Source organism: Filicampus tigris, chromosome 19 (assembly GCF_054856515.1).
Source record: "Filicampus tigris isolate MCC_2025a chromosome 19, RoL_Ftig_1.0, whole genome shotgun sequence".
Taxonomy (NCBI): Eukaryota; Metazoa; Chordata; class Actinopteri; order Syngnathiformes; family Syngnathidae; genus Filicampus; species Filicampus tigris.
In genome coordinates, this window is record NC_141235.1 from 1,340,591 (window position 1) to 1,363,663 (window position 23,073).

The 23,073-nt window shown below is 47.8% G+C and overlaps 1 protein-coding gene across 1 annotated transcript; it reads right to left on the reverse strand.

The window, feature by feature from the left end:
- Positions 1–327: 327 nt before the first annotated feature.
- Positions 328–20,655, reverse strand: LOC147128765 (vinculin). The gene is made up of 21 exons (XM_086017003.1): positions 20,305–20,655; positions 11,862–11,932; positions 9,913–10,063; positions 9,733–9,841; positions 9,360–9,482; positions 9,132–9,292; positions 7,394–7,484; positions 7,164–7,311; positions 6,764–6,917; positions 6,493–6,668; positions 5,819–6,009; positions 5,542–5,741; positions 5,207–5,335; positions 4,859–5,008; positions 4,663–4,771; positions 3,709–4,011; positions 3,520–3,644; positions 3,254–3,439; positions 2,606–2,809; positions 2,364–2,468; positions 328–1,898 (listed from the first exon to the last, which is right to left on the reverse strand). The coding sequence occupies exons 1-21, from the start codon at positions 20,470–20,472 to the stop codon at positions 1,752–1,754; spliced, it is 3,201 nt and encodes a 1,066-aa protein (XP_085873129.1). The 5' UTR covers positions 20,473–20,655; the 3' UTR covers positions 328–1,751.
- Positions 20,656–23,073: the final 2,418 nt, after the last annotated feature.

A 23,073-nucleotide genomic window follows, 5' to 3' on the forward strand; every position in this document is an offset into this window, starting at 1 on the left:
AAAATAAAACTTTTTTTTTTTTTTACTCTAGTCAAATTGTATTTATAAATATGTAAGAAACATTTAACCAAAAATTACAACTATTTTTGCAATGTTTCTGTTCTGCTGTAATGTTTCTTTGGAAAAATCAAACATGAGAAATAGTCATTACTCAGAAAAATTGCACATTTAAAAAAAAAAAAAAAAAAATCAAAAAATTTGACCCATACTTTTGTGGGCATTTTTTTTTAACAAATGGTTATTTATATTCATACATTTAGCTATTAAGTAGTACACAGTATTTGGTTGAATTTTCTGACTAACAGGCAACAAATGACCAAACATCACTCAAGTGCTATAAAATTCTTTATTACAAAAAAAAAAAAAAAATGGTGAACGATGGCAGGGCCGATCGTCACCACTGGAGTATGCTTGGCATGATTCAGACACTCTACTCGTAAGCACACCTCAGTAGGGTATTTGCATAGCGAGGCGGGTTTTGTGTGCAAATATGAATATCTGAGAATGTGTCAATTGCAAAGTCTGTTCCAAAGGCACATTGGCGGTCGTTTTTTGTTGCGTATGGTGACACTGTGCTTCTTCCTACCTGGCAAAAATTACTGTCCAAGATTGTGTGGATAGTTTTTGTCCGAATTTCTATAGCGCAAGCGTGTTAATCTCTACACAACGCAAGTGAAGCATCTGAACAACAGACTTTGGCTGAGGAAATTTGCTAATGACATTGCTATGTAAAACCAACAACAACAACAAAAGGGCAGTGTTGCTTTTGTACACTTGTGATTATACAGCAAGTAGTGTAAACCAGTAAGCCCCAACCACTGTGCCAATGATCCAATTGGTCCAAAACTTCGATGCTACTTTCCATTAGCCTGTCTATGGCGTTTTGCATTAGATGTTAGCATTACGCTAGCAGGTCTTAGCTCATACACAATTTGGTTCAACAGTTTGGTGTTGAAATGTTTGATGTTGTTTAATTCTCGTTCGTTTGTATGTTTAACTGGGGCTATTCTGAGTAGTTTGAAGGTTTGTAATTACCTTGGCTAATTTCTGTTAGCGTGGCTATGGTGTTTGGCATTATATGTTAGCATTAAGGTAGCAGACTTGAGTTCATAAATGGTTTTGTTTGAACATTTTGGTGTTAAAATGTACAACGTTGAATCATATTTTTGTAAATTTTACAGTAAATGCACTGCATGAATTTTTATACCTTAGTTTGTTGGGTGGTGTGCCAAAAGTGTTTTTTTTTTTTTTTTTTTTTGCGTGAAATATGTGCCTTCTCAATAAAGGTTGGGAAACACAAAATATGTGTGGACCAAAATCTGCAAGTAATTGAGGGACCCCATCCCCCGAAAAAGGTTTATGATTGCTGCCTATATATGCAGCACGACGGCAGCAAACCACAACTTTGGTCTAAAAGCAGCTCGTCAACCCGCTTCAACTTTCCCTGGTGGCGAAGAAATACTTTGATCTTAAAAATCTGCAAATCTGGCAAATATGCATGTGGTTCACTGTCGAGTACCTCGCGGGGGTGAGACGCGATTATCAGTACGACGATGTCAAGAGTACAGCAAAAGAAATCTCTGTTCTAAGAAACGCAATTTCTAATCCAAATATATACTGTAAATTCCCGGGATTTGTCAACACATTTTGTACACACGTTCACAGTCCGAACGGAAAGCCCATTGGGGCTTTTTCGGGCCATTGAGTGGGGGGCCTGGGTCCTCCGGTCCTCCGGTCCTCCGGTCTTCTTTCTACTGGTACCAAGGCGTCTTGCGGACCCAGTGGAGGGTGAAGCCGGCGTCCGTGCGGATTTTGATGGACGCCGCCTCGGCCTCGCGCACCGTCTCCTTGACGGACTGCATCAGGTTCTGAGCGTTGTGGACCAGCATCTCGGTCGCCTGGCGGGAGGACGAGATACGGCAAGACACGATATCTTCACATTAGGATTACATGACAGTTTGGGATTAAATCGTAGTTACTTTTTATTTCGTTGGGACTTTTATTGTTTCACTTCAGTTCCTTTTTAGGGCAAGTTTATTTTTTATTTTTGGAAAATGCTTCATTTTGGTTTATTTTGTAATATTTTCAAAAATATGGAGTATGTTGAGTGCAAGATTTCCAAAAAAAAAAAAGGTCACTAGGTAAACTAAAGTACAATTCTCAAACAACTGACCTAGCTACGGATGTACAGCAACGGCAAAATAAATACATTTAAAGTGAACCTCAAACGCTCATGTACATGTATGCACACTTTTGCTATTATAGTTAGCTTTAGTTACTTTTATAGACATAAGATTCAAGATAGTTAGTCACATGAAAGAATGACTGGAGAAAATTTTACAAAAAGGTAAATAGCCCCTCACCTGTTCCGACTCCTCCTCGCTGATGTTGGTGCGACCCAACATGGTGGCCTTGACCGTGGACAGGATCTTGAGTTGGGTGCTGATGGTGGGAATGCGTTCGCACACCTGCAGTTGAGGTAAGAAAGTCACTTAGACCGACCGGAGCAAACCTCGGTCGATTGATTTGAAGGCAAAGCGTGGACGCGAAAACGCTTGTTTTCGTGTCCGCGACGCGCTGTTGGTCGTGCGCGCCGGCTGGTGACCTGGAGCAGGTTGGTGCGGATGCGCTTGTCGGTGCACTGCTTGGCCACCTCCTTGGCGAGCCGCGTGACCTCGTCCGAGGCCTTGGCGATGTCCTTGGCGCACTGGATGAGGGCGCGCTTGTTGCCGCTGCCGCCGCGCACCAGCCGCGACATCTCGGCCATCAGCAGGGCCATCCGCTTGGCCGCGCCGATGATGTCGTTACCCTGCGCCGCAAGCACAACAACAACAACAACGACGACGTCACGTGGCGGTCGGCCTCCGCGTCTATTTTCCAGTTCAGTATGTATGTATTTTCTGATATTATTTGAATTGTATTTTTCTTCCCGATTTTTGCAGTAAGATATTGAGCATTTTTCTGAGTATGTATTTTTCTGATACTACCGCCGTACTTATTTGTTGAATTGTTCTTATTATTTTTCTTATATCCTGTCTAAATATCAATTTTCTTTGAACACTAGTGTGTTTGTGGTTTAGTATTTTCTACTACTATTTTTATATTTGCCCCCATAAATCTCAATCATTGTATCCCCTCATTTGTTTCCACGTCTGTATTTTTTTTTCCAGTATTTAAATGATATGCGATATTGCTGATATTGTATTTTTGGGTCTAATTTCAGTTTAGGCGTTTTTGTAAGGCTGGTCGGCACCTTGCTGGACCACTTGCGGGCCTCGTCGTGGAGCTGCCTGGCGGCCACCATCATGGGCTCGTTGACCATGTCGCCGGCCTTCTGCTCGGGAAACTCCTCGTCCTTCTCCTCCGGCGGCGGCGGCCTGGGCGGAGGAACCTCGCCTTCGGGAAGCGGAGGTTTGGGTGGAGCCGGCTCGTCGTTAAGCTGCGGGCCGCGCAAACATTCCCGGCCTATTAGTCTTGTCGCCTCCATTGATTTCCGTCGATTGGTCCGGACCGACTTACGTTGAGTTGCTCCAAATCGGGAGGCGGCGGCGGGAAGTCGGGCTCCTGAGGTTGGAACGCCTCCCTGACCTTGGCGACCGCACCGAGAATCTTGTAACCCGAGTCCAGGAAGCCCTTGCGAAGATCTGCGGGGAAAGGCATTTTCAAAACGTCGGCCCAAGAAGTGGGCGGCGGCGGCGGCGGCCGTACTGGGATCGTTGATGTTGCCGGCCACGGCTTTGGCGTCCATGACCATGGGCGAGATGGTCTGACTGAGCTGGTCGGACGCCGCCTTGAGCGCCTCGCGGAATTTGGGGTCCTCCGAGTTCTCCACCTCGCGCTTGGCCACCAGGAGGATGCGGTTGGCCCGGCGGGCGATGCTGGTGGCGCCGGCCACCAGCATCTGCGGCTGCTGCATGTCCATGGCCACGCGGCACTTGTCCAGGTCCTTCTTGATGGCCTCCTCCGACGCGTCCAGCAGGGACTTGGTGTCGATGGCCTCGTCCACCAGACCTAAAAAAAAACATTAGGCGGCCTTTGCTCTCCATCACTTCGTCGTTGGACATTGGGACGGCAACTATTTTGACCAAATTATTTTTCGACAATTATTGCATTTTTTGCTGAAGATTTCTCATTAGGTGTGCAGTTTGAGACTATTTGAATTTTTTTTTCTTAATACATTTTGTATTTTTGTCTCATGTATTATTTTCGATTTTTCTCAGATTTTAAGTTCATATATTTTCTTATATTTGTATGCTAATTACTTTACAATTATATCTAATATTTATGTATTTCATTTAACATGGAGTCCTCAAATATTTTGAGCATTTTGTCGTGACATTTTTTAATTCAATTCTAATATTTGGGGTTCTTCCTAATTAATAAAAAAAACAAAAAAAAAGGTTGAACTTGAATTATTTTCTAATATTTTTGACTAATACATATTTTTCACTGAATATGTTAACATTTTGCCTAATACTTAATATCCAAATATGATTCCATTTCTTTTCCCAAATTGTTTGCATTTCCTTGTAATATTTTGGTTTTTTGTTGTATTACTTACCTGATGTGTTTTTCACCTTATATTTGTATTTTTGGTCATGTTACTGCAAACGAAATATATTTTTTTGGGGGGAGGGGGGGGTCGGCTGCGAGTCCTGGTACCTGTCATCTTCTCCACATTGTCGATCCACTGATTCTTCATGGTCTCGAAATGCTCGTAGGCAGCCTGGTTGCCGGGGTTCCTCAGCAGGATCCTGGCGGCCGACACCACCTGCGCGCAGAGTTCGGGCCGGCCGTCAATTGTCAGCTCAACGACAGTTAGGAAATGAGACTCTGGCGAGCCAGGAGGAGCGGCTACCTGCGGCGTCAGGTCCCTGGTGGACTTGACGGCCGCCTGGATGCCCTCCACCGTGCTCTTGTTGGCCGTGCCCACGGCGGCCGCTTTCTCCGCCGTGGCGCCCAGCCTGTTGGCGTGGTTCTGGAAGTTGGCCGCCCGCTCGTCAAACACCTGCGCGCCGTCCCATTGGACGACAAGTCACAAGGTCAGGCGATTAACGGGACGTTTCACACCGTTTGATGCATTGCAACTACGCTGGCAGAAAAAGAAGGCCAAAAATCAATATCGTTTCTCAGCGGCTCCGCCTTCGGAACGCTCGACGCGTGGCGCGTCGCTGCCAATGTTTCTGGGAGCCCGACGCCGGCTGACCTCGTCCCTGTTGGGCGCGTCCAGGGGCGCGGTGGCGGCCACGGCCAGCAACTTGATGGGCGTGGTGGTGTCGCTGAAGATGTCGGAAACTTCCTGAGTCATCGCCGCCTGCATTTTCCCTTTCAGGTCCTGGCAGGGGACGTGCGGATGTTAGCGTGATTTGATTTTGTATGATTACATACTGTCATTTTTTTCCCAAAGGCTTCTTTATGTTTCAACAGATATTTGTTGCATGCGCCCCAATTGTCTTGTACTTCCGCAGCTAGCCAGCAGAGTGTGCCGTTTGACCGTCTGGGCCCATTGGAGTATTCCCAGCTGCGTTCGTGTCAGCTTACTTTCAGGGCCTCCTGTAGCTGATGGGCGATGGCGCGCGCCTGAGGGGAGTCGCCCTGTCCGCGGGCCGCCAGGTCGGCCAGCTGGGCCATGAGCTGCTCCACCTGCTCGCATTTCTCCAGCAGCTCCTGCCTGTGGGGGCCCGGCAGGGCGTTGGCCAGCCTGCGGCCCTCCGCCACCAGCCCGCGGATGGCCGCCTGGCCTGAGGGCACAGGGTTCAGAAATTCACCGTCGGCGCCATTCTCCGCCGGCGGGAGCGAATAGGACGAGGGCACGGACCCACGCCGTCGTCGTCGACGCTGGGGTTGTCGATCCAGCGCTGGGCCTGCTCGATCTTTCCTTCCAAGTGGACGTCGGCCTTGGCGGGCCGGCTGTTGGCCACGGCTTTGTTGGTCTTGGACTGCAGATTCTGCAGGGCCGTGGCGATCTGTTTGGCCAGGGCCCTGGCTTCGGGGGTGTCGCCTTTTCCTCTGCGGGGCACATGGGCAATCTGCTTGAACTAAAAACAAAACTACAACGTGCAGCACATCAAATCTACCGACAAGTATGTCACGTCTGTCTCTGCCGCTTCCAGACTCCGCCCATCACTCGTTGACTCTTGCCACGACCGCCTTCAATGCCCTAAACGCTTCTCGTCTAGCCGTGTGCTTCCCAAAAGAGAAGACAACTATTGATGTTGCCATTTCCAAAAAGGAAAAAAAAAAAAAAAAAAGCAATTGATGTCGCCCTTTCGTAAAATAAAGACAACTACTTAGTGTATGTGGCACTTTCCCTCAAAATAATACAAACTATTGATATCTCACTTCCCTAAAAAGACGACAACAAATGACAAGAAACTATTCATGTTGGACTGGCCTCAAAAGAACATGTTGCTATTCCACTTTTCTAGAAGCAAAAGAAGGGCAAAGGCCAAGACAAAGGAGCGATGTGAGAAAACCATCCAACGTTCTTACTGTCTCCTGAGGTCCGACAACTTGGCGCTCATGCTGGCGATCTCTGCGACGGAGCGCAGGATGTCATCCCGTTCTTTGGGGTCCTCGCACATGTCCGCGATCTTCTTGGCCTCCACGAGGAGAGCCTTGATGTTGTCCTCGCCCTCCGGAGCGCCGTTGGGGTCGGCCAGCCAGTTCTGCGCCCGCCGGGAAAAGAGAGAAAAGCCGCCGCGTGAACCGACGAGTCGCCTCGCCGGCCGAATGGTTTGTCGGCGAGGGCGCGGCAACCGGCCTGGGCGGCGTCCATTCTCTTGGCGATGGCCTGCTTGGAGTTGGTCATGGCCTCCAGCTTGCGAGCGGCGTTTTCCACCTTGCCGGTCAGGACGTCCAGGCCTTGGGACACCTGCTGGGCCTTCTGCATGGCGGCCGGCGAGGCGCCCTGGCCTCTGGGGTGCAACGCATGGACACGCGCAATCAAGCGCCAGGCACGCCGCTTTTGGCCGCTTTAAGTTCCGACCGGGAGGCTTCACGCTAAAAGCTTTTGTACTCGCATTTTGCTGGACGCAACATTCGCTACGGTACGCAAAGTGCCCATGCAGAAAAATAGGAGGTAACCGAGACAATGTTGCACTTTCCTAACAAAGGCAAAATAGTGCGCGGTGTCAAGGTGTTGCGTTTGAGCCTGTCAGTACCTGGCCCTCATCTCCGACACCTGGTCCGTCATCTGACCCAGAGTCTTGGCGGTCGCCAGAATATCCCTGCGCTCGCGGCCCGCACACAGCTCCCCGACTTTCCCGGCTTCGTCCAGGATCTGCCGGACGGCCTGCTCGCCCGCGTCCCCTGCGGGCACAAGACTGCCATCAGCCGAGCCGTCCGCAACGCCGTCCGTCCGTCCGTCCGTCCGTCCGTCCCACTTTGCTACCTGGCGGGGCGTTGGGATCGCGCAGCCAGTTCTTGGCCTGGGCCATCTTGGAGTCGATGAGCCCCAGGGCTCGTTTCATGGCCTCTGTGTCCTTTGGAGATTGACACAAGGAAGGAAATTGTCATTCGGCTGACCGCGTTGGCCATTTCACGGCGTAACCAATGCGATGAACGCCGGCCGTTTGCGTTCGTGACCTTTTTCGTAACCTTGGTAAACCCCAATCAGGCTACTTGCGGGTGGCACAATGCCAGTGAGCGCCGCTCGGCTGAAAACCGCGAGAAAAACTTTTAACGTTTGCGGCTTCACCACCTCGACAGCTGGCCTGGCCTTTCGAGCTTCTTTCCTCACGCAACTGAAAGGTAACACAGTGGCATGACGGAGGTAGAGAAGATGCCGAAAATCAGCATTCATCTCCACATTTCCACCCCAATTAATCTGCTTTGGTCACATGACTTTGAAGGTTTGCTTTCCTCATGGTGCCCCCCGCAAGTAGACCCGGCGAAAAGGTCTTGACGCCTGCAAACCGCGGATCCGCTGGGGATTGAGTTTTAACACGTGCTCTCGACACACTTGCGCTTGCGATGATAAAGCGGCGCTGCGAGCTTGCCGTGTTAAACGTCCCCACGGTTCATCCGGCGAAGCGACGCCCGTCAAAGTACAACGCACGCCGCCTCTGCTTGCGCACGTCGGCAACAACGGACGTGTCGCCTTGCGGGAGCCAAACGTCCTTGGAACGTCCCGCCAACAGACCGCGGGTGGGGGAGAGTCAAGCGCAAGCAAGTCTCAAGTCTGACCCTTCACGTTTCAAGCAAATCAAAGACAACCATGCGAGTCAAGTCCACACTCGGCAATCGCTTGACTGTCAAAATCAAAACACGCCATCTTGAAAATGCAGATTTTGAAACACAAACAGGCAAGAGTCCAAATCAAGTCACGTCTCGTCAATATTAAGTCAAGTCAAGTGGAGGCTTTCCCAAGTTCCAAGTTCGAAAAATTGCCGACTTAAGCGCGACTCGAGTCGACTTGAGAAAAATCCAAAATCGACAGTCGACAAACAGCAAATTATCATCCACCCATCACCGATTTATTAGCATCCGAACTTCGATCCGCACGCCGGAAAACGAGGGCGTCGCAAAAATCACAAGACGGCACACACACAAAGACACACACACACACACGTCTGAGACATGCACAACCAGTGACAGAGAGAGAGGTGACGCTTACCTTCTACAGAAGGGGGGAGGTGAAGGGAGAAAGGAACAGAAAAAAAAAACAAAAAAAAAGGGAAGAAGAATAACCACATAAATACAAACATTGTTCCGGAAACTGATGGCGAGAAGAGAAATTGAAACAAAAAGGTGAGAAAAGTGTCTTAAGAACGAGCAGTTTGGAGAGCGATAGCAAAGTGGGAAGATGTCGAGCGCGCTCCGATTCCATCAGAGAAAACAGAATTTGGGACAGTCAAGCGCCAAAGGCAGACCAGGTCAAAACGTGCTTTTGTTTTACCCCTCAAACTTATTAAAAGAAATGTTTTGCACAATCTGTCAAGACAAATATTGTGGTGCCTGTGTACATGCAGGTGCCTTTAAGAGGCAGCTTGGCAGGGCGAAGGAATTGATTCAAGCCCTTTAATGCCACTCCCAGTTCAAGCTCATCGAATGAAGGCAATTCCAAGTGGTGCCTTAACGTCTGCTAGCTTACCGCTACAAACGCAAACATGTGGCGGAGTTGGCGGCACCTTGTTCGCCCAGGCGTCCTCGTCCCACGACGTGAGCTGCAGCACTCGGATGATCTCCACGATCTCGGCGCTCATCTTCTCAAAGGTGAAGTTGCGGTTCTTGAGGGCCTCCTCCACGCCCTGGCTGCCCGAGGTCTTGGTGGTCACGAAGATTTTGATACCTGGACAGCGACGCGATCAGACTCCCGAGCAAGAGCGCAAGTGCGGCGGCGGCGGCGGCGGCGGCACCTGAGATGAGGATGGGCAGCAGCTCTTTGACCGTGTTCATGGAGTTGACCAGCATGACGCGGTGCTCCTGGTGAGTCAGCTCCTGCTGCCGCTCGTCGATCATCTTGGCCATCTTGGTCATTCCTGGACATTGTCACACAACCAACCAAACGGCTGATTTACACACAATTGTCAATTGATGTCGGAAGCGTTTGGGTCTTTACGGTGAAGAGGAACCCAGTACGGATAGCCGCACGTCGACATATGAAGACTTTATTTGCACGTTCGATTCCGTGAAGCGCGTTGAGCTAGCTCGCGTCTGAAACGCGCGACAAATAAAAAATAAAGCCGCCGTGCCTCGCCTCCAGAGTGAGAGTATGCTTGCCACCTCTACCTGGTCCAAGATTCTTTGTGTAGGTGATCAGATCCGCCATGGACTCCACCACCTCTGCCACCGTCAGGTACTCCAAGATGCCTTTGCACACCCGGATTATTTTGCGCACCTGCGTTGAAGGCGCGAGAGGACGGTGAGGAAGGTCCGATCGGCGGAACGCGGCCGCGTGCGGCGGGGTACCTCGGCCTCGTCAAAGGTGAGGAGCAGGTCCGAGGTTCCGGAGAGGATGCCCCGAGAGCCGTCGATGAGGTAGTCGCGAGCGGGAACCGAGTACGGGTCGGCTTTCAGCATGGAGGCGGCCTTGACCAGCTTCGTGCAAGCGTTCTCCACTCTGTGTGGAGGACGACATTCCCATTCAGCCTTCTCAGCGGGGCGCCACGCGTACTTTGTGTTCGCAAAGAGTCGGACAGCAATAAATAAGTGCATCAAAGAAATGAACCTCCAGAGATCAAATTCTAATTGTGTGAACGTGCAGAGTGATTTTGTCAAATGTTTCTGTTCTGAGAAAAACGAAAAAAAAAGTCTCACCCTTTCAGGGGTAACAGTTTGTTTGTTTTTGCTTTCAGCTCAGGTCAGCAGTCGTCATCTGCTTTCTGCCACCCAAAGCGCCCTGGCGCCTCTTGTTTACCAACGTCCTTCACATGCTAACTTGAGGAAATGTGTCGACTTTTCTTTGGTGTAGTAAATGTGCTGCAAAAGTATGGCACTCATGACAGTGGGGGGGTGGGGGTGGGGGCGGTGGCTGACAGGAAGCGGACCTCCAGCCCAGTTGGCTCAGACCCAAGTTAACTCTCCGGCTTCCAGGCGGACTAGTCAAACCGCAATCCTAACTGGAGGACATCTATGCCACCTGCGTCTTAGTGTCCCCCAGAAAACTCAAATCAAGAATCAAAAAACGGAGACAAGGCCGCTCAGATGAACGTATGTTTCCACCGTGCCGACTTCCTGCTTTTGCAACGGGGAAGTTTGATGAGTATGAGTAATGACTGCGTGAGTCCAATTGAACGAACACGCTTAACGCGCAACATTAACACATTGTCGACATTGCGTTTGGCGGACCATCAAGGAAGCAAAAGTATAAGCGACGACGATCAGCTCAGCGACCAAACTTGCACGGTGACAATTGAAGCAAAAATAAAACTTGTTACGACAGAAAATGTGTTGAAAGGTGTCATTTATACATCTTTTATTGTTATGGACAGTTGCAGTGAACGCCCGCTATTCGAGCTGAGCATTTTTTTGCTGCGGTGCTGCTTGGTGTTGAGGAGAACCACCGGGTTAAGGTATAAGCATATTCCGAGCCGACGTGTCCTTCAGAGCAACAAGCGTCCGCGAACGGGCCGCCTCCAGGCGCTAAATTTAGCAGGCGGCGACGCATTCCGACACACGCGTTGACGGATGACGACAGGGTGACGACGTGACTCGGAGGCGCCAAATGTGTCGGGCGGGCCAACCTGCGCCTGCCAATGCATTTCATCCCTGACCTTGTGGCAAAGAGGCGGAGGGCTGGGGGGGGGGCTCGGGCTCGGGGGTCTCGAGATGCGTCCCCTGGCTGTGGTGACATGCAGCGGGCGGCAGCTGAGCACTGCTTAATGGTTAAAATCATCTTCCCCACACAAACAAAAAGCCGTCGTTGAGATACTTTTGGACGCAGTGGTGCCTTGACTTGCGACTTTAGTTTGTTCCCTGACTCAATTTACTCGGTTTTCTAATCTAATTAATTAACACTCAAATTAAATGAAATGTTAATTCGTATCTGTGAGTTTGCTGGTGTATGATATGAAAGGGCAGGACCTGGACCGGTGAGTGACGTGGGCGTCACTGAACAAGAATGGAAAGTTGGCTGGCTCTTAACCCGTTAACCCAGTGAGTGACGTGGGTGTCCGTTGTGGCCGTAGCTGATCAAGTATGAATGTGCTCATTACATGTTTGTTTTTTTAACCGTTCACCGTCTTAACAAGCGGCGGCTTTAACTAGAAAAAGGCAGTTGCAAGTGTCGAAGGCCATGCATCCATTATTTCTGCTCTATCGGGCCAAGGCGCAAAGGCACTTAAGATGCCATGTCTGACCTTTGCATGGGCAGTAAGCATTGCGTTTCTGCGGGAGCGACAAAGAGGATGACGACTCACTTGATGAACGCCGGCGGCATGTCCCTTTTCATGATCTGGTCATCTGTGGTTTGGACGGTCTCCTTGCCCACCTGAAACAAAAACAAGACGCCTTCAAACAAAGGACCGCAAAATGGGACCAGGAAGTTGTTCAGCGTAATCAAGTCAATGGGGGACCCAAGACAAACTTTTCAGAAACTACTGGAATCGAAGCTGGTTGAGCAGCGTATACATATCCAAAAATCAGGGCCAATGTAAGCTACTCTGCAACCCTCGAGTCAAAGTAAGCAATGGCCCGATCTCGGAAACATTCTTGTGAGCGATTAGCCTGCCGTATGGGGTGCGTCAAATTGTCAACGGTATTTTAAAACAGCACCATTGTGTACGCTACTTCACACAATATTTGGAAGCAAGTACTGAGGGTCCAGAAACAACCTCCAACTAAGCTGACCACTCCCACCTTGATGACGACACAACAATCTTTGAATGCCCAAAACTTGCATGTGCATCAGTTGAACAACGACATTTCTCAGGACGGGACAAGTCGGGTTGCCAGGCCCCTTGCAGTCGTCATAATGTGTAAAACAGCTGAGGGCAAAAATGACTCACCATCCCCCGCCACCTCCGCAGTGACCTAAGCGCCATGGGGGGATGCAACTCACCCATGTCAAGCTCCTACGGGTGATCGATTACACACATTGGTGCAGGGAAAGGGGGGGGGGGGGGGTCAGGACTGCGTCGCTATTCAACAGGGAGGTCGGTCTACCAACGTCCTCCTAACGTTAGCGATGAGCATGTGACGAGAAGGAAAGTACAATTGTTGCAGTTCAGTGTGATTCTCAACATGTGTCCGTCAGTCCAGTAAAAGTTTCTGGGATTGGGACAGTTTGACCAAATTGGGATGCCAAGTACCTTTTGTTTCACTTGATAACAACTAGAAACCATCACGCTACCAATGTTGCAAGGGTGCAGAAATTTGGTTCCAAACGTTGCCGCGTTCCTGTTGACCTCCCGCTTCCATTTCTACAAGTCCACGGTTGGTGCAGCAAGCTAATTGGGCCTCATTGGATGGTGTTTCCATTGCTCCAAGGCTTAGAACCTAAACTACACGATCTTGTTATCATGCCCCTCGTGCCTTGCAAGAGGTCACGAAGGACTTTGTTGATCCCTAAAGTCTTAATCAAAGAGCCACAGAGGTAAGGGCAAAGCTATCGAAGGCTACTTAGCATGACAAAGGGGCAAAGGATGTAACGCAAGAAGCGTTTGGGCACGCTCACGCTTCCGATCACCCACTGAATGTAAGCCTGTTCCACTGCCACTGTTCCAAACGTCTTGAACTAATATTTGGTTTTAGACGCTTCCAGCACACAACTGCTTTATATAGCGGCCACAAATCTAATCTGCTCATCCTCTGAGTCCAAGTGGACGCCGGTGCCAAATTTGAAGAAAATCCCTTAAGTCATTCCAGATGCGCAGACAACCCAAACACACAAAATGTCCAAGGCTATTAAGAAGCGCGATAGCACATTAGCGCTTGTTCTAAATATGCCTTTGCACCAGATTGTTAGGAGAACGCCACCACTTTGATTGAAGTCAAGTGTAGACACGCATTTGACTGAATGAAGGCGACGGGAATGACTGGTCGCAATGCCGAGTCCAAGACAAGCGTTCAAATAAGGTTGGCTCACACCGCCATAGGTAGAAACTTTAGCAAGTCGAATTCCTCGCACAGGATAAATAGCGATTGACCAGTCAAGAGTGTGCCCTGCCTCTCGCCCAAAAGTTGCCCTTCTCCATCTCTCCTGCGACCCGAATGAGGACAAAGGCAATAGAAAACGGATGAGATGGAAAACGCTGTCCCAGCTGTTGTTGCCAAACACTTTGTGATGCTTGGCACTCTTGACTTAAGCGTCATGGTCAAATTCATGTCATCGTTCTTCATTCTTGTGACCGGGACATGTTGGACCACTTTGCAGGAAGGCCCACGCCAGGCCTCGATCACCTCGTGTGAGCCAATCAAGCAGATCAGTCCAACGCACTAATTCAACGTATCATGTCATCGTGACATGCGGCAATGCTTCTCCAAGTACTCGTGTTTGACGGACGAAATGCTTAATGTCTTCCTGCCACTCCAGATTTGTCCTCAACAGTTGGAAACTCCCACATGGCGCGGCGTTAAACTGACGAGGAAGCGCAGGCGGCCAAGTCAGGAAGACCCGGCAGCTGTCCGCCCTCTCAGCTGTGGGCAGTGCAACACAACCAACAGGGAAAGCCCGCAATCCCCCCCCCCCCCCCAAATGACACAATGTCCAAGGCTACAGGCCGGAACGCAGGATGCCGCGCATTGCACGGTTGCTTGCGTTCAACAGCGTTCAAAGGACACCATATTCGTCGGATCGTGTGTTGAATTCTGCCAGTCCCGTACGACATTTAAATGTTCACAAAACACACAGTGGTCATGCGTTTGATTGAGTGTGGCCAGTAACAACACAGACTGAGAATAATCAGCCAAGCGGCGACACCGTGTACACTATCAATCAAGTCCACAATCACGAAGGCATCTTACGGAAGACTGCAATCAGTAGTTGAACTATTCGACACAAACAAAACACCTTCACATGAGGATCAGCGATAGTATTAGCTAGCCTAGTAGCCAAAATATCACGCGACCAGGACACGGGAGGGAAAAAAATACCCGCGGATAAGTCAAATTGTGAATTCCGAACCACAATTAAGCAAGGCTCCATCTTGAGAGGCTCACGAAAGGCGCAACCATGCCATCACTTTATCCGTCTGTCCTATTTGATTTTCGAGCGGTCGCCTTCGTCACTACTGGAGTGACGTAATTGATAGCGCTTGACAGACGTGATGAAGGCGCTGACCTTGAGAAGGGAAGGGCCCGGCCGTCATCATTCAACGCTGAGTCATCATTGCTCAAAGGCTACCTGATAGCTTACTGAACTCACTGGCTGCTTTTGAAGGGATCTATCGAGAAGGGGGGACGGGGGCTTAGGAGGGCTGGACTACCACCAGCAACAGCAACGCTACTGCTACAACTATCCTACTACCTCTACTACACGTACTACCACTACAAGTCTACAACAACTACTAGAAATAAAGACCTGCAGCTGGATCTTGACTAAAATCTCAGCTTGCCAAAGTCCTCCTTCTCCAACTGCTTCCACCACTCCTCTTTTCTATAACCACCACTTTTGTTTCCTTCCGTCAAAGTGGGAATCAATAACCGAGGATGCTTTCCAGGTCGTTCAGCGAGCCATCTCTCTGGGGACTGACGAAGCATTGTGCTCAAGCTAGCCGCCGTGCGAGAGGCCCGCTCTGTCTGAGCCGCCTTTCATTCCGGCGGCGGACTGATGTTTGTCGTCAACAAAGCCCGTCTGTTCCCAAAGAGAGCGGCCACTTCATCCACGCCGTTACCCCAAGCTTTCCACTCCGGACGCTAAATGCGACTGTGGACCAGTGGCATGCTATCCGCGCAGCCTCCTGCCGGTTGGTCCTCTTGGATGGAATGTTGTTAGTGTAAGCGGCGCGTGTTAGCCGGGGTTGACTTTCAACTTACGATGCCGTAAAAAAATGTTTTAATCGCCGAGCCCTCTTACAACTAGTGAAAGTGGCCTGGTCCTCTTATGGGAAGCCTTTCTGTGGCACATTTTGGGAGTCATTCTCAACATTTGTTGGCCTTCTTCCACACCAAACTTAATCTTCTTACAGAATACAAAAGGTCCTCCCCAGAACCTCTCCAGCAAGTTTATTCGAGGGTGTGAACTGGCGGAATTGAAAGGTAGAAAGGTGTGTCCCTAGACTTGTCCTTCCTGTTCCCAGACTGAAGGAAGACGAGGAAGCGCTTGCCGCTGTTTGCTGTCCATCTGAAAGAGATTCAAGTAACCTCAACAAAGCACCGCTTGTGCTCCAGTTTCCATCTGAAGTAGGACACACGGGACCTTGATTTATGAAAGGTTTGCGCGGGCAAAAACAGGCGCAAACTTGTTTGCAGATGTGGAAGCTGATCCACTAACCTGGTTTGCTTCTGCCAAACGTGCAAAATGTCCTCGCAGGCAGGAGTGTACCGTAAATGCAAACAGATTCATTTCGCAACTGCGGTTATTGCGACTCAGGCAAAATACGAGACGAGGAGGTAAACGTTTTTGAAATGCCAGAAACAAAAACTAGGGCAACATGACGGCTATTCAGCAGTGCAGCTTGGGAGACCGAATGATCTCTGGACTGACATCGTCTCCAGTCACAAGAAGGAGTCATGCCATATGAGCTGTAGCAAAGCTCCTTTCAACGCTGCGTTTTGCTCATTTTAGCGCAATGTGACAATTGGTGCTGGCCTTTCCCAGAGCAGTTTTTGGGGTGTGCTCTTTCAGGTTTCAAACACAGGACGGACAGATAAATCCAATCCTCACGCAGTTCAATCAAACAAAACAAGGCTTGTACACGGTTGCTAGCTTCTCAAAACTTAAAGGTAAAGATTTTGTTTTCTTTCATTAGCACTGACAACTCCATCACTTGAAAGTAGTTGGTCTCAACCACAATTACAAGTGTACATGATTTGATGCGCCAGCTTTTTGGGACCTGCCCTAAAAGATCACAACCTTAGTAGCTCGCGTGTCAGAGTGAGCGTGCAATTTAGAGCTGCTTTTTTGGGGGGAGATTTTGGCAAATCGGGACGGGCCTCTGCATAGCGCAGCGTCTCCAGGGGCGGTTTGAGCCTTGTGATCAGCACAACGCAAACAGGAAGCGGACACTCAAAGGGAACCCCGTGTCACAGGCATTCCTGTCTTGAGCCCAAAGTCTATAAAAAGCAACAATAAAAATGATGCAGTGCAACACGGCTCAAATAGGAGGCTGAAAAAATTCCCTTCCCCGGCGACAATAGCGAGGCTCCTTTTTTTTAGCCGGGCATTCGCTGGCGTGCCATTTACCGCTAAAAGCACATTGCGGCCAGCCGGCCGGCTTGGGGGTTGTTCATATGCGGCTCGCAAGCGACTCATTACTGGCGTGTCGTCGTTGTTACAACATGATAAATATGCTCTGTAAATACGAAGACATTGTGCCCCGTGGCGACAACTCGAGCCTACTTTTTAGCAGGCTTGGACCAACTTGTTAAGAGTCCTCCCAGATTTTGGAAAGGAAGAGCTTCGGGACACACAGAAGTCCTGAATGTCATGAGCAACCAAAGCAAAAGCTCCGGAAGGAAGAAACAGAGATGCAGTCTTGATTATTTGATTAGCTCCCTTGGCAAAGCAGAAGGAGGTCATTTGCTTTGTGTTTATGAAAAAAGACAGTGAGTTGTATGCTTGACTGTGTTTTGTCCTGATCTTGGACCTGATATCCACTCTGCCAACAAATGGAAGCATCCGTCTGCAAATGTCGGGCCTGTTCATTCAACTGCGCTAGAGCTACATTCCAAATTTCATTTTGAGCTGCTTGTTTAAGGGGTTCACCTTCAACCCCCGATCGACCCCCCGCCCCCAAAAGTGAGTAGAGATGCATGCCTGCTCGCCGGGAATTCCTCGCATTCATCTCTCATCAGCATCTGGTTCGTTGTTTCAATCAGAGCAGAAGACAAAAGATTTGCTGGGAAGCTCCGTCTTGATGAAATGGGCTTCAATCAACTTGAGCACCTTTTCTGCTCTCTTAACTGACTCAAAGTTTTGTGACACACTATATTTTTTACCAAAAAAAAAAAGTGTTCTCCTTTGTTTTTGGGCTGGATTTTGACCTAAATCAAAACTGAAAAAAACTTCAAGTTGATAAAAGAATCACAAAAAAAAAAAACAGTATTAGTGGCACTAACTGAGCGTGCCTCGTTGTATCGCCTGATGACTCCATATTCATATTCTGGCGGAGGCAAATTTGGAAACAAATTGTGAATATTACCGCAGGGGGTATTCTTGTGACTGACTTGCACTATCAAACAAGTCGGTTTTATGTCGACAATTTGCCTGGGTAACATTCTCGAGGGTCTGTTGCAAGCGCTCATCCATCAGAATTCACTCACAGGAAGTGTGTGCGCAACATGTGGTTTTCTACGCAACGCTGACAAGCGGGCTAATGACGTGGCCTCGCCCGGAGGATGTCGGCAAACCCTACAATCAGATCAGATGGCAGCTTGCGGCTCCTCGGAGGAGCGCATCACGGACTCTTCGTCTACGTGACAGCTGCGTGGCAAAGATGAACTCAAAAATACATTCGGAATGCGGCGGCGACATTCTGCAAGTGTTCACGTCATCGGCAATCGCGAGAGAGAGCGAGTGCAGGGTTCCCAGTTTCCCTCTGGACTTTGGATGAATCATGAACGCAACCAGATGGCTCGCTACCTTGGAACTGAAGTGACATCATGGCAATATCAATGTTATAGGGTTGCCATGGCAACTGGGAACAGCGAGACTCACTCATCTAGCCGCCAATAAATGAATAAAAAAAATATACGGGAACCACAATCTCGGACTAAACAAATAGACGCTCGGATCATTTTTTCCAGTGCTCGAGTCGGATTCTCAAATGTTGTTCTGTTTGTTAAAGATTTTCTATGTTGTGCTTTTGGTTGTGTGAAGCACATGAAGTTGCCCCGTGTTTGAAATGAGTTCCATAAATAAAGTTGCCAGGCCTTACGATTCACCATTTGCAAACTTTTTTTTAATTTCTATTATTTTTGTGCTCTTTCTGTTACTCCCTAAGATGCCACCTCAACGCCCCTGCCATGCCCTGCCATGTCAGCCTTCAAGCGTTGGCAAATGGCCAATTTAAGCTAGCGGCTAACGGCTTGTAAGGTACAGCAGTGGCCAGCTAACGACAGAGTCAATTGCGATGTGCATTATATATTTACAATCTGAGAGCTTCACTGTATCACTAAGTCAGAAATGTAATATAATGTTGACCATGAAAGTAGTACATTGTTCCCAAGCTATTTTCGGAAAACAGAGACGAGCATTGCGGCGAAAACCCTCCTGTTTGTTGATAGATGCCACAGGAGGGCGACATATGACTACTTTGGTCTGGTAAAAAAAAAAAAAAAAAAAAAAAAGTGAATATGCAAATCGTAAACCGCGAATATAGTATAGTTTCTATGTATTACTGAGTCAAAGAGAAAAGGCTAATAGGAAAGTAGTAATTGGTATTTTGTCTGGGTTTCAAACAGCTGTTTTTAATATCAAATCACATGCAAGCAATTTATTTTTAAAGCTGACATAAGATGTGTTTGAAATTATGTGTATGGTATAATTAGAGGTTTTGGCAGTTCTCAATATTTTTAAGGGGAGTCATCTTGCATTATTTACGCTATTTACGTTCGGGCATGGTCCTAATGACCCAGCGTCTTGATGAAATGGAGGAAAAAAGGAAAGCAGTAACATGTCAAATCAAAAGCATCCCCGCAAACTCTCGCCTGGCTATTATCTGTCCAATTTCAAAGTAGCGACTGTTCAAATGTCTCGAAAACAACCACCAGAAAGAAACTAACCACACACAGGAACTACCCTAATACAGTTTAGAGTATCAACCAAGTGCTTTTCATTTCCTCTTGTGTTTTTTTTTTTTTTTTTTTTACGAGTATATGTTTCGGATGGGCAACAGCTTCCTAATGCGGTTTTGAGGGAAAAACACACAGTTCAGCTGATCAAGGGAAATAATGCCAACTATCCACTGACAGTTTTGGAAACAGACTCTCCAAGTGCCTATCAAGACCTAACAAGAGAGTGCACAATTTTAGTGTTTTTTCATAAACTAACTAAAGCAAAAAAAACACAAAAAAAACAGTTGTTAATTCGTGGTGGAGTGCCCCAGGGCACAACACCAGGCCCCATTTAATTTACATGTACATTTAAAAACAATCCGGGTTGAAGTTACATAGCTAGAAACCCCTATCCTGCATATTTAAGAAACATCTAAAACAGGTCCGATCGAGGACCGGAGTTCGACACCTGTGCCCTAGAGCCATTGCAATAACACATCGGGATTCAGGAATCTCAGTATACTCTTTGTTCATTACTCAATTTGGCCAATTTATCTTTGCTTATCAATTGTCCGAATTGTTGTTATTGCATTTTAATTATTTTAGGGAGAAACTGGTACTTCTTGCCCGGGGCCCCCAGAGGGTACAGATTGGCCCCTGCTGTAGATTTATACTCTTAATTGTGTGTCTTTTATAATCAATTGAACTGACAGCTAGGTGGCTAGCCAGACAGACAGTTTATTATTATCATTATTCTCTCAAATGCATTACAGGTAGTTTCGGTGCACCGACGTGCCACCGTGAAGCTACGGTGGGCAGGAGGGGCCATTCTCAAGGGGAAAAAGGGCGTCAATGCCTTTGCCCGTCAAGTAACTTGAGAGCCGCGTTTCCACCTCTTTGATGCCCACCAGGCGTCTCGCAACGTCCCAAAAAGTTTCTTCGGAGAGTTACAGATAGCCGTCCGGAACAAGTCGGCGGTTGACTCACCCGGACCAGGTTGCTCACCGCCGCCTGCACGGCCGCCACCGGTGCCGTCAAGTCGGGGATCGCCTTGCCATCCACCTCGCCCTCCTCATGCATGATCACCAGATGGGAGATCTGCTGAGCCACCGGCTCCAGGATACTTTCTATGGTCTTCGTGTGAAACACCGGCATGGCGACAAGAGGCTTTCAAACACTGGAGAAGAAAAGGGGGACAAAAGTCAAAGTTCCAAGCACCGGAAGAGGCCGCTTCTCCCAGTCAGACGCCCGCTTTCGAGTGACTTTTTTTCCGCCCCCGTAAACTCGGACACTCGGCGTAAGAACCATCAAACTCCCTTGACTAACTGAAGCAGGTCGACGTCACGTTACGATGCCCCACCCCCTGGCCAATTACAAAGCGGAGAGGGGAGTGTTCCTCGCTTCCCATTGGCCGAGGCGAGCCGTCGCTCAGCATCCCGAGCCTTTCCTTTCCTTTCCTTTCCGCATCCCGTTTGGCGATCCAATTCGGAGAGCTACTGTCCCGAATTACGTAATAGATTCTCATGCCCTAAAAAGGCGAATATGTGTGTGTAGTGTTTGTCACATTCCACACGCGGAAATTCAACCGGTTGGACGTGTTATCACTTTTTATTTTTTGATTTTGACACGCTCCACAGCTGATCACAGCGCAGACCAAACAACATATTACGAAGTAACTTGTCACACATGCCCGAATAAACGACAAGATGATTACAACAAACCGGATGCCATTGAAATAAAATGGTACAATTGTCCTTTTATGGTTAGTTTTAGTTGGCCAAAGTATGCCATTGTGGTTACTTTAGACAGAGAAAAAAAAATCTGGATTTATTAATAATAATTTGTGTTGATCAGAAGCTGGCAGGGTGGTTACACGACACCAAACATTTATTAATAATCATTTGAACTGGTTGGAACATGACATAATGGGTCACTTGAAACAAGAATAATAAAAGACCTGGATTTATTGTCAAAATGTTTAGTTGCCTAGAATTGGCTATCATGGTTAAATTATGCCAAATATTCTGGCTTTGTTATTATTAAAGACAGCAGTATAAACATAATTATGATGATAATAATAATGTATACCATGCTCCATGATGCCAAAAGTAGACCAAATATCCTACATTTATATGGATATTTCACTGAATAGTGTGCAATTTTTAATAATTTGTAAGAATCACTTTTACAGAAACAATATTGATCAAATATTACTAAACCACTGTATTATTCTTAAGTCACCCCCTCACAGAGCAAAATAGAATTTTCAAGAAACAATACACCGCACTGTTTTGATGTATTTATTTACAATTCGCATAATGCAACCTAACAGAATAATTTCTCTGCTTTGTATAGCTGATCATAATTGCCTCTAAACTGTTATTACCAATATAATAAACATAAAATACATTACACCGTGATGATTGGAGCAAACGATCATCCAACCAGCTGACATCACGTTTTTGAAAGTATCGATATGAAAAGCAGCAAAGGAATTTGCAGCGAATTCCACAAAGAGCTGCAAGCTGCAGCGGCTCGTTTCCTAAAAAGGACACGAGAGCCCGAGGACGCAATCGAGCAAGTTTGACGACCTGCGTAAACAAGCCAGGGTATGTTTGCTGGCTATGTTTTCCATCTCCACATTTCCAGGACAGGGTACATTTCGCTCTCACCCCTTGCAATGGGTGCCCCTCCTTGATGCAGTTGCATGTTATCAGTATAAAGTCGCATTTTACTACAACAACAACAACAACAACAACAAAAAGAAAAGTTACGGTGCGGGTGCAGGATATTCTAACTTTGCCCATCACTCCCAAGCGACTTTATGTAGTTAGGATACCCCTTCATCAGCAATCATGGCCGGAGGGGGCTGTGTGTATGCCCCCCCTTCATGTGGATGCTCGGGACCCCCGCCTCGACGGCCCCACCCTTTGCACGCGCCTGCTGAGCAGACAAAAAACAAATTTAAATGAGTGTTTTTATAGGACACGTGTTGAAATATTACAAGTATATAATCCTATTTTCGTCTCTTTCCACCCAGAGCGATAACAACTCTTGTCCAGTCTCAATTTAGACATGAGAGGAGTCCTGCTGTTTTTGTGGTTCTTCCGCTTATTGATGACGAGAAGACCCTCCCCACAGTGGAATGTGTCGAGCTGATGACGGTGGGTGGTCCAAGCAACCCCACCCCCCCCCCAACCCCCAGCAGAGCAGATAAGAAAAGCTTGCATGAAAAGTGAATCAAAGTGCAGTGAAACGAGTGCCATGAAAAGTTCATCGAAGGAAAAGTGAAAAGTCGGCGCCATCTGCTGGACAAAAGAAGGAAACGAACCCAAGTGGTCTTTCGATAATGCGCCGAATGACCACTTGAGGGCACTAAAGTCTTCCTACATTCTTTGAAACGTTATACACGAATAGTTTATTCTTGTAACCTTACAAGTTAGTTTCTTGTATAATACAATTTTACTCTTATCATTAACCTAATCAATATTTTAATTCCACAGAAAAAAAATATTTTATGAATGAATTCTCAGAATGTTACGTATTTTTACTTTTTGTATACTAAAACACGACTTGTTCTTGAAAATAAATCTGACATATTTCGAGTTTATTCTACTCCATTAGTCAAAATGCATCTCGACTTAATGGGACGAGAAGTGGTAAAACTAAAATTGAAACTACTCCCACTGTGTACTTCAGTAGTAGTTCAGATTCTACTGTAAAGTACTTGTAAAACATATTGTACTGATTGAAATG

Excerpts from the sequence above, each read along its gene's own strand:
- LOC147128765 (XM_086017003.1), bottom strand. The coding sequence starts at position 20,472 with ATGCCGGTGTTTCACACGAAGACCATAGAAAGTATCCTGGAGCCGGTG. Across the intron at positions 9,842-9,912 it reads TCACCTTTGACGAGGCCGAG|GTGCGCAAAATAATCCGGGT; the intron begins GTACCCCGCCGC and ends CCTTCAACGCAG. Across the intron at positions 5,009-5,206 it reads ACGCGCCCAACAGGGACGAG|GTGTTTGACGAGCGGGCGGC; the intron begins GTCAGCCGGCGT and ends GACGGCGCGCAG.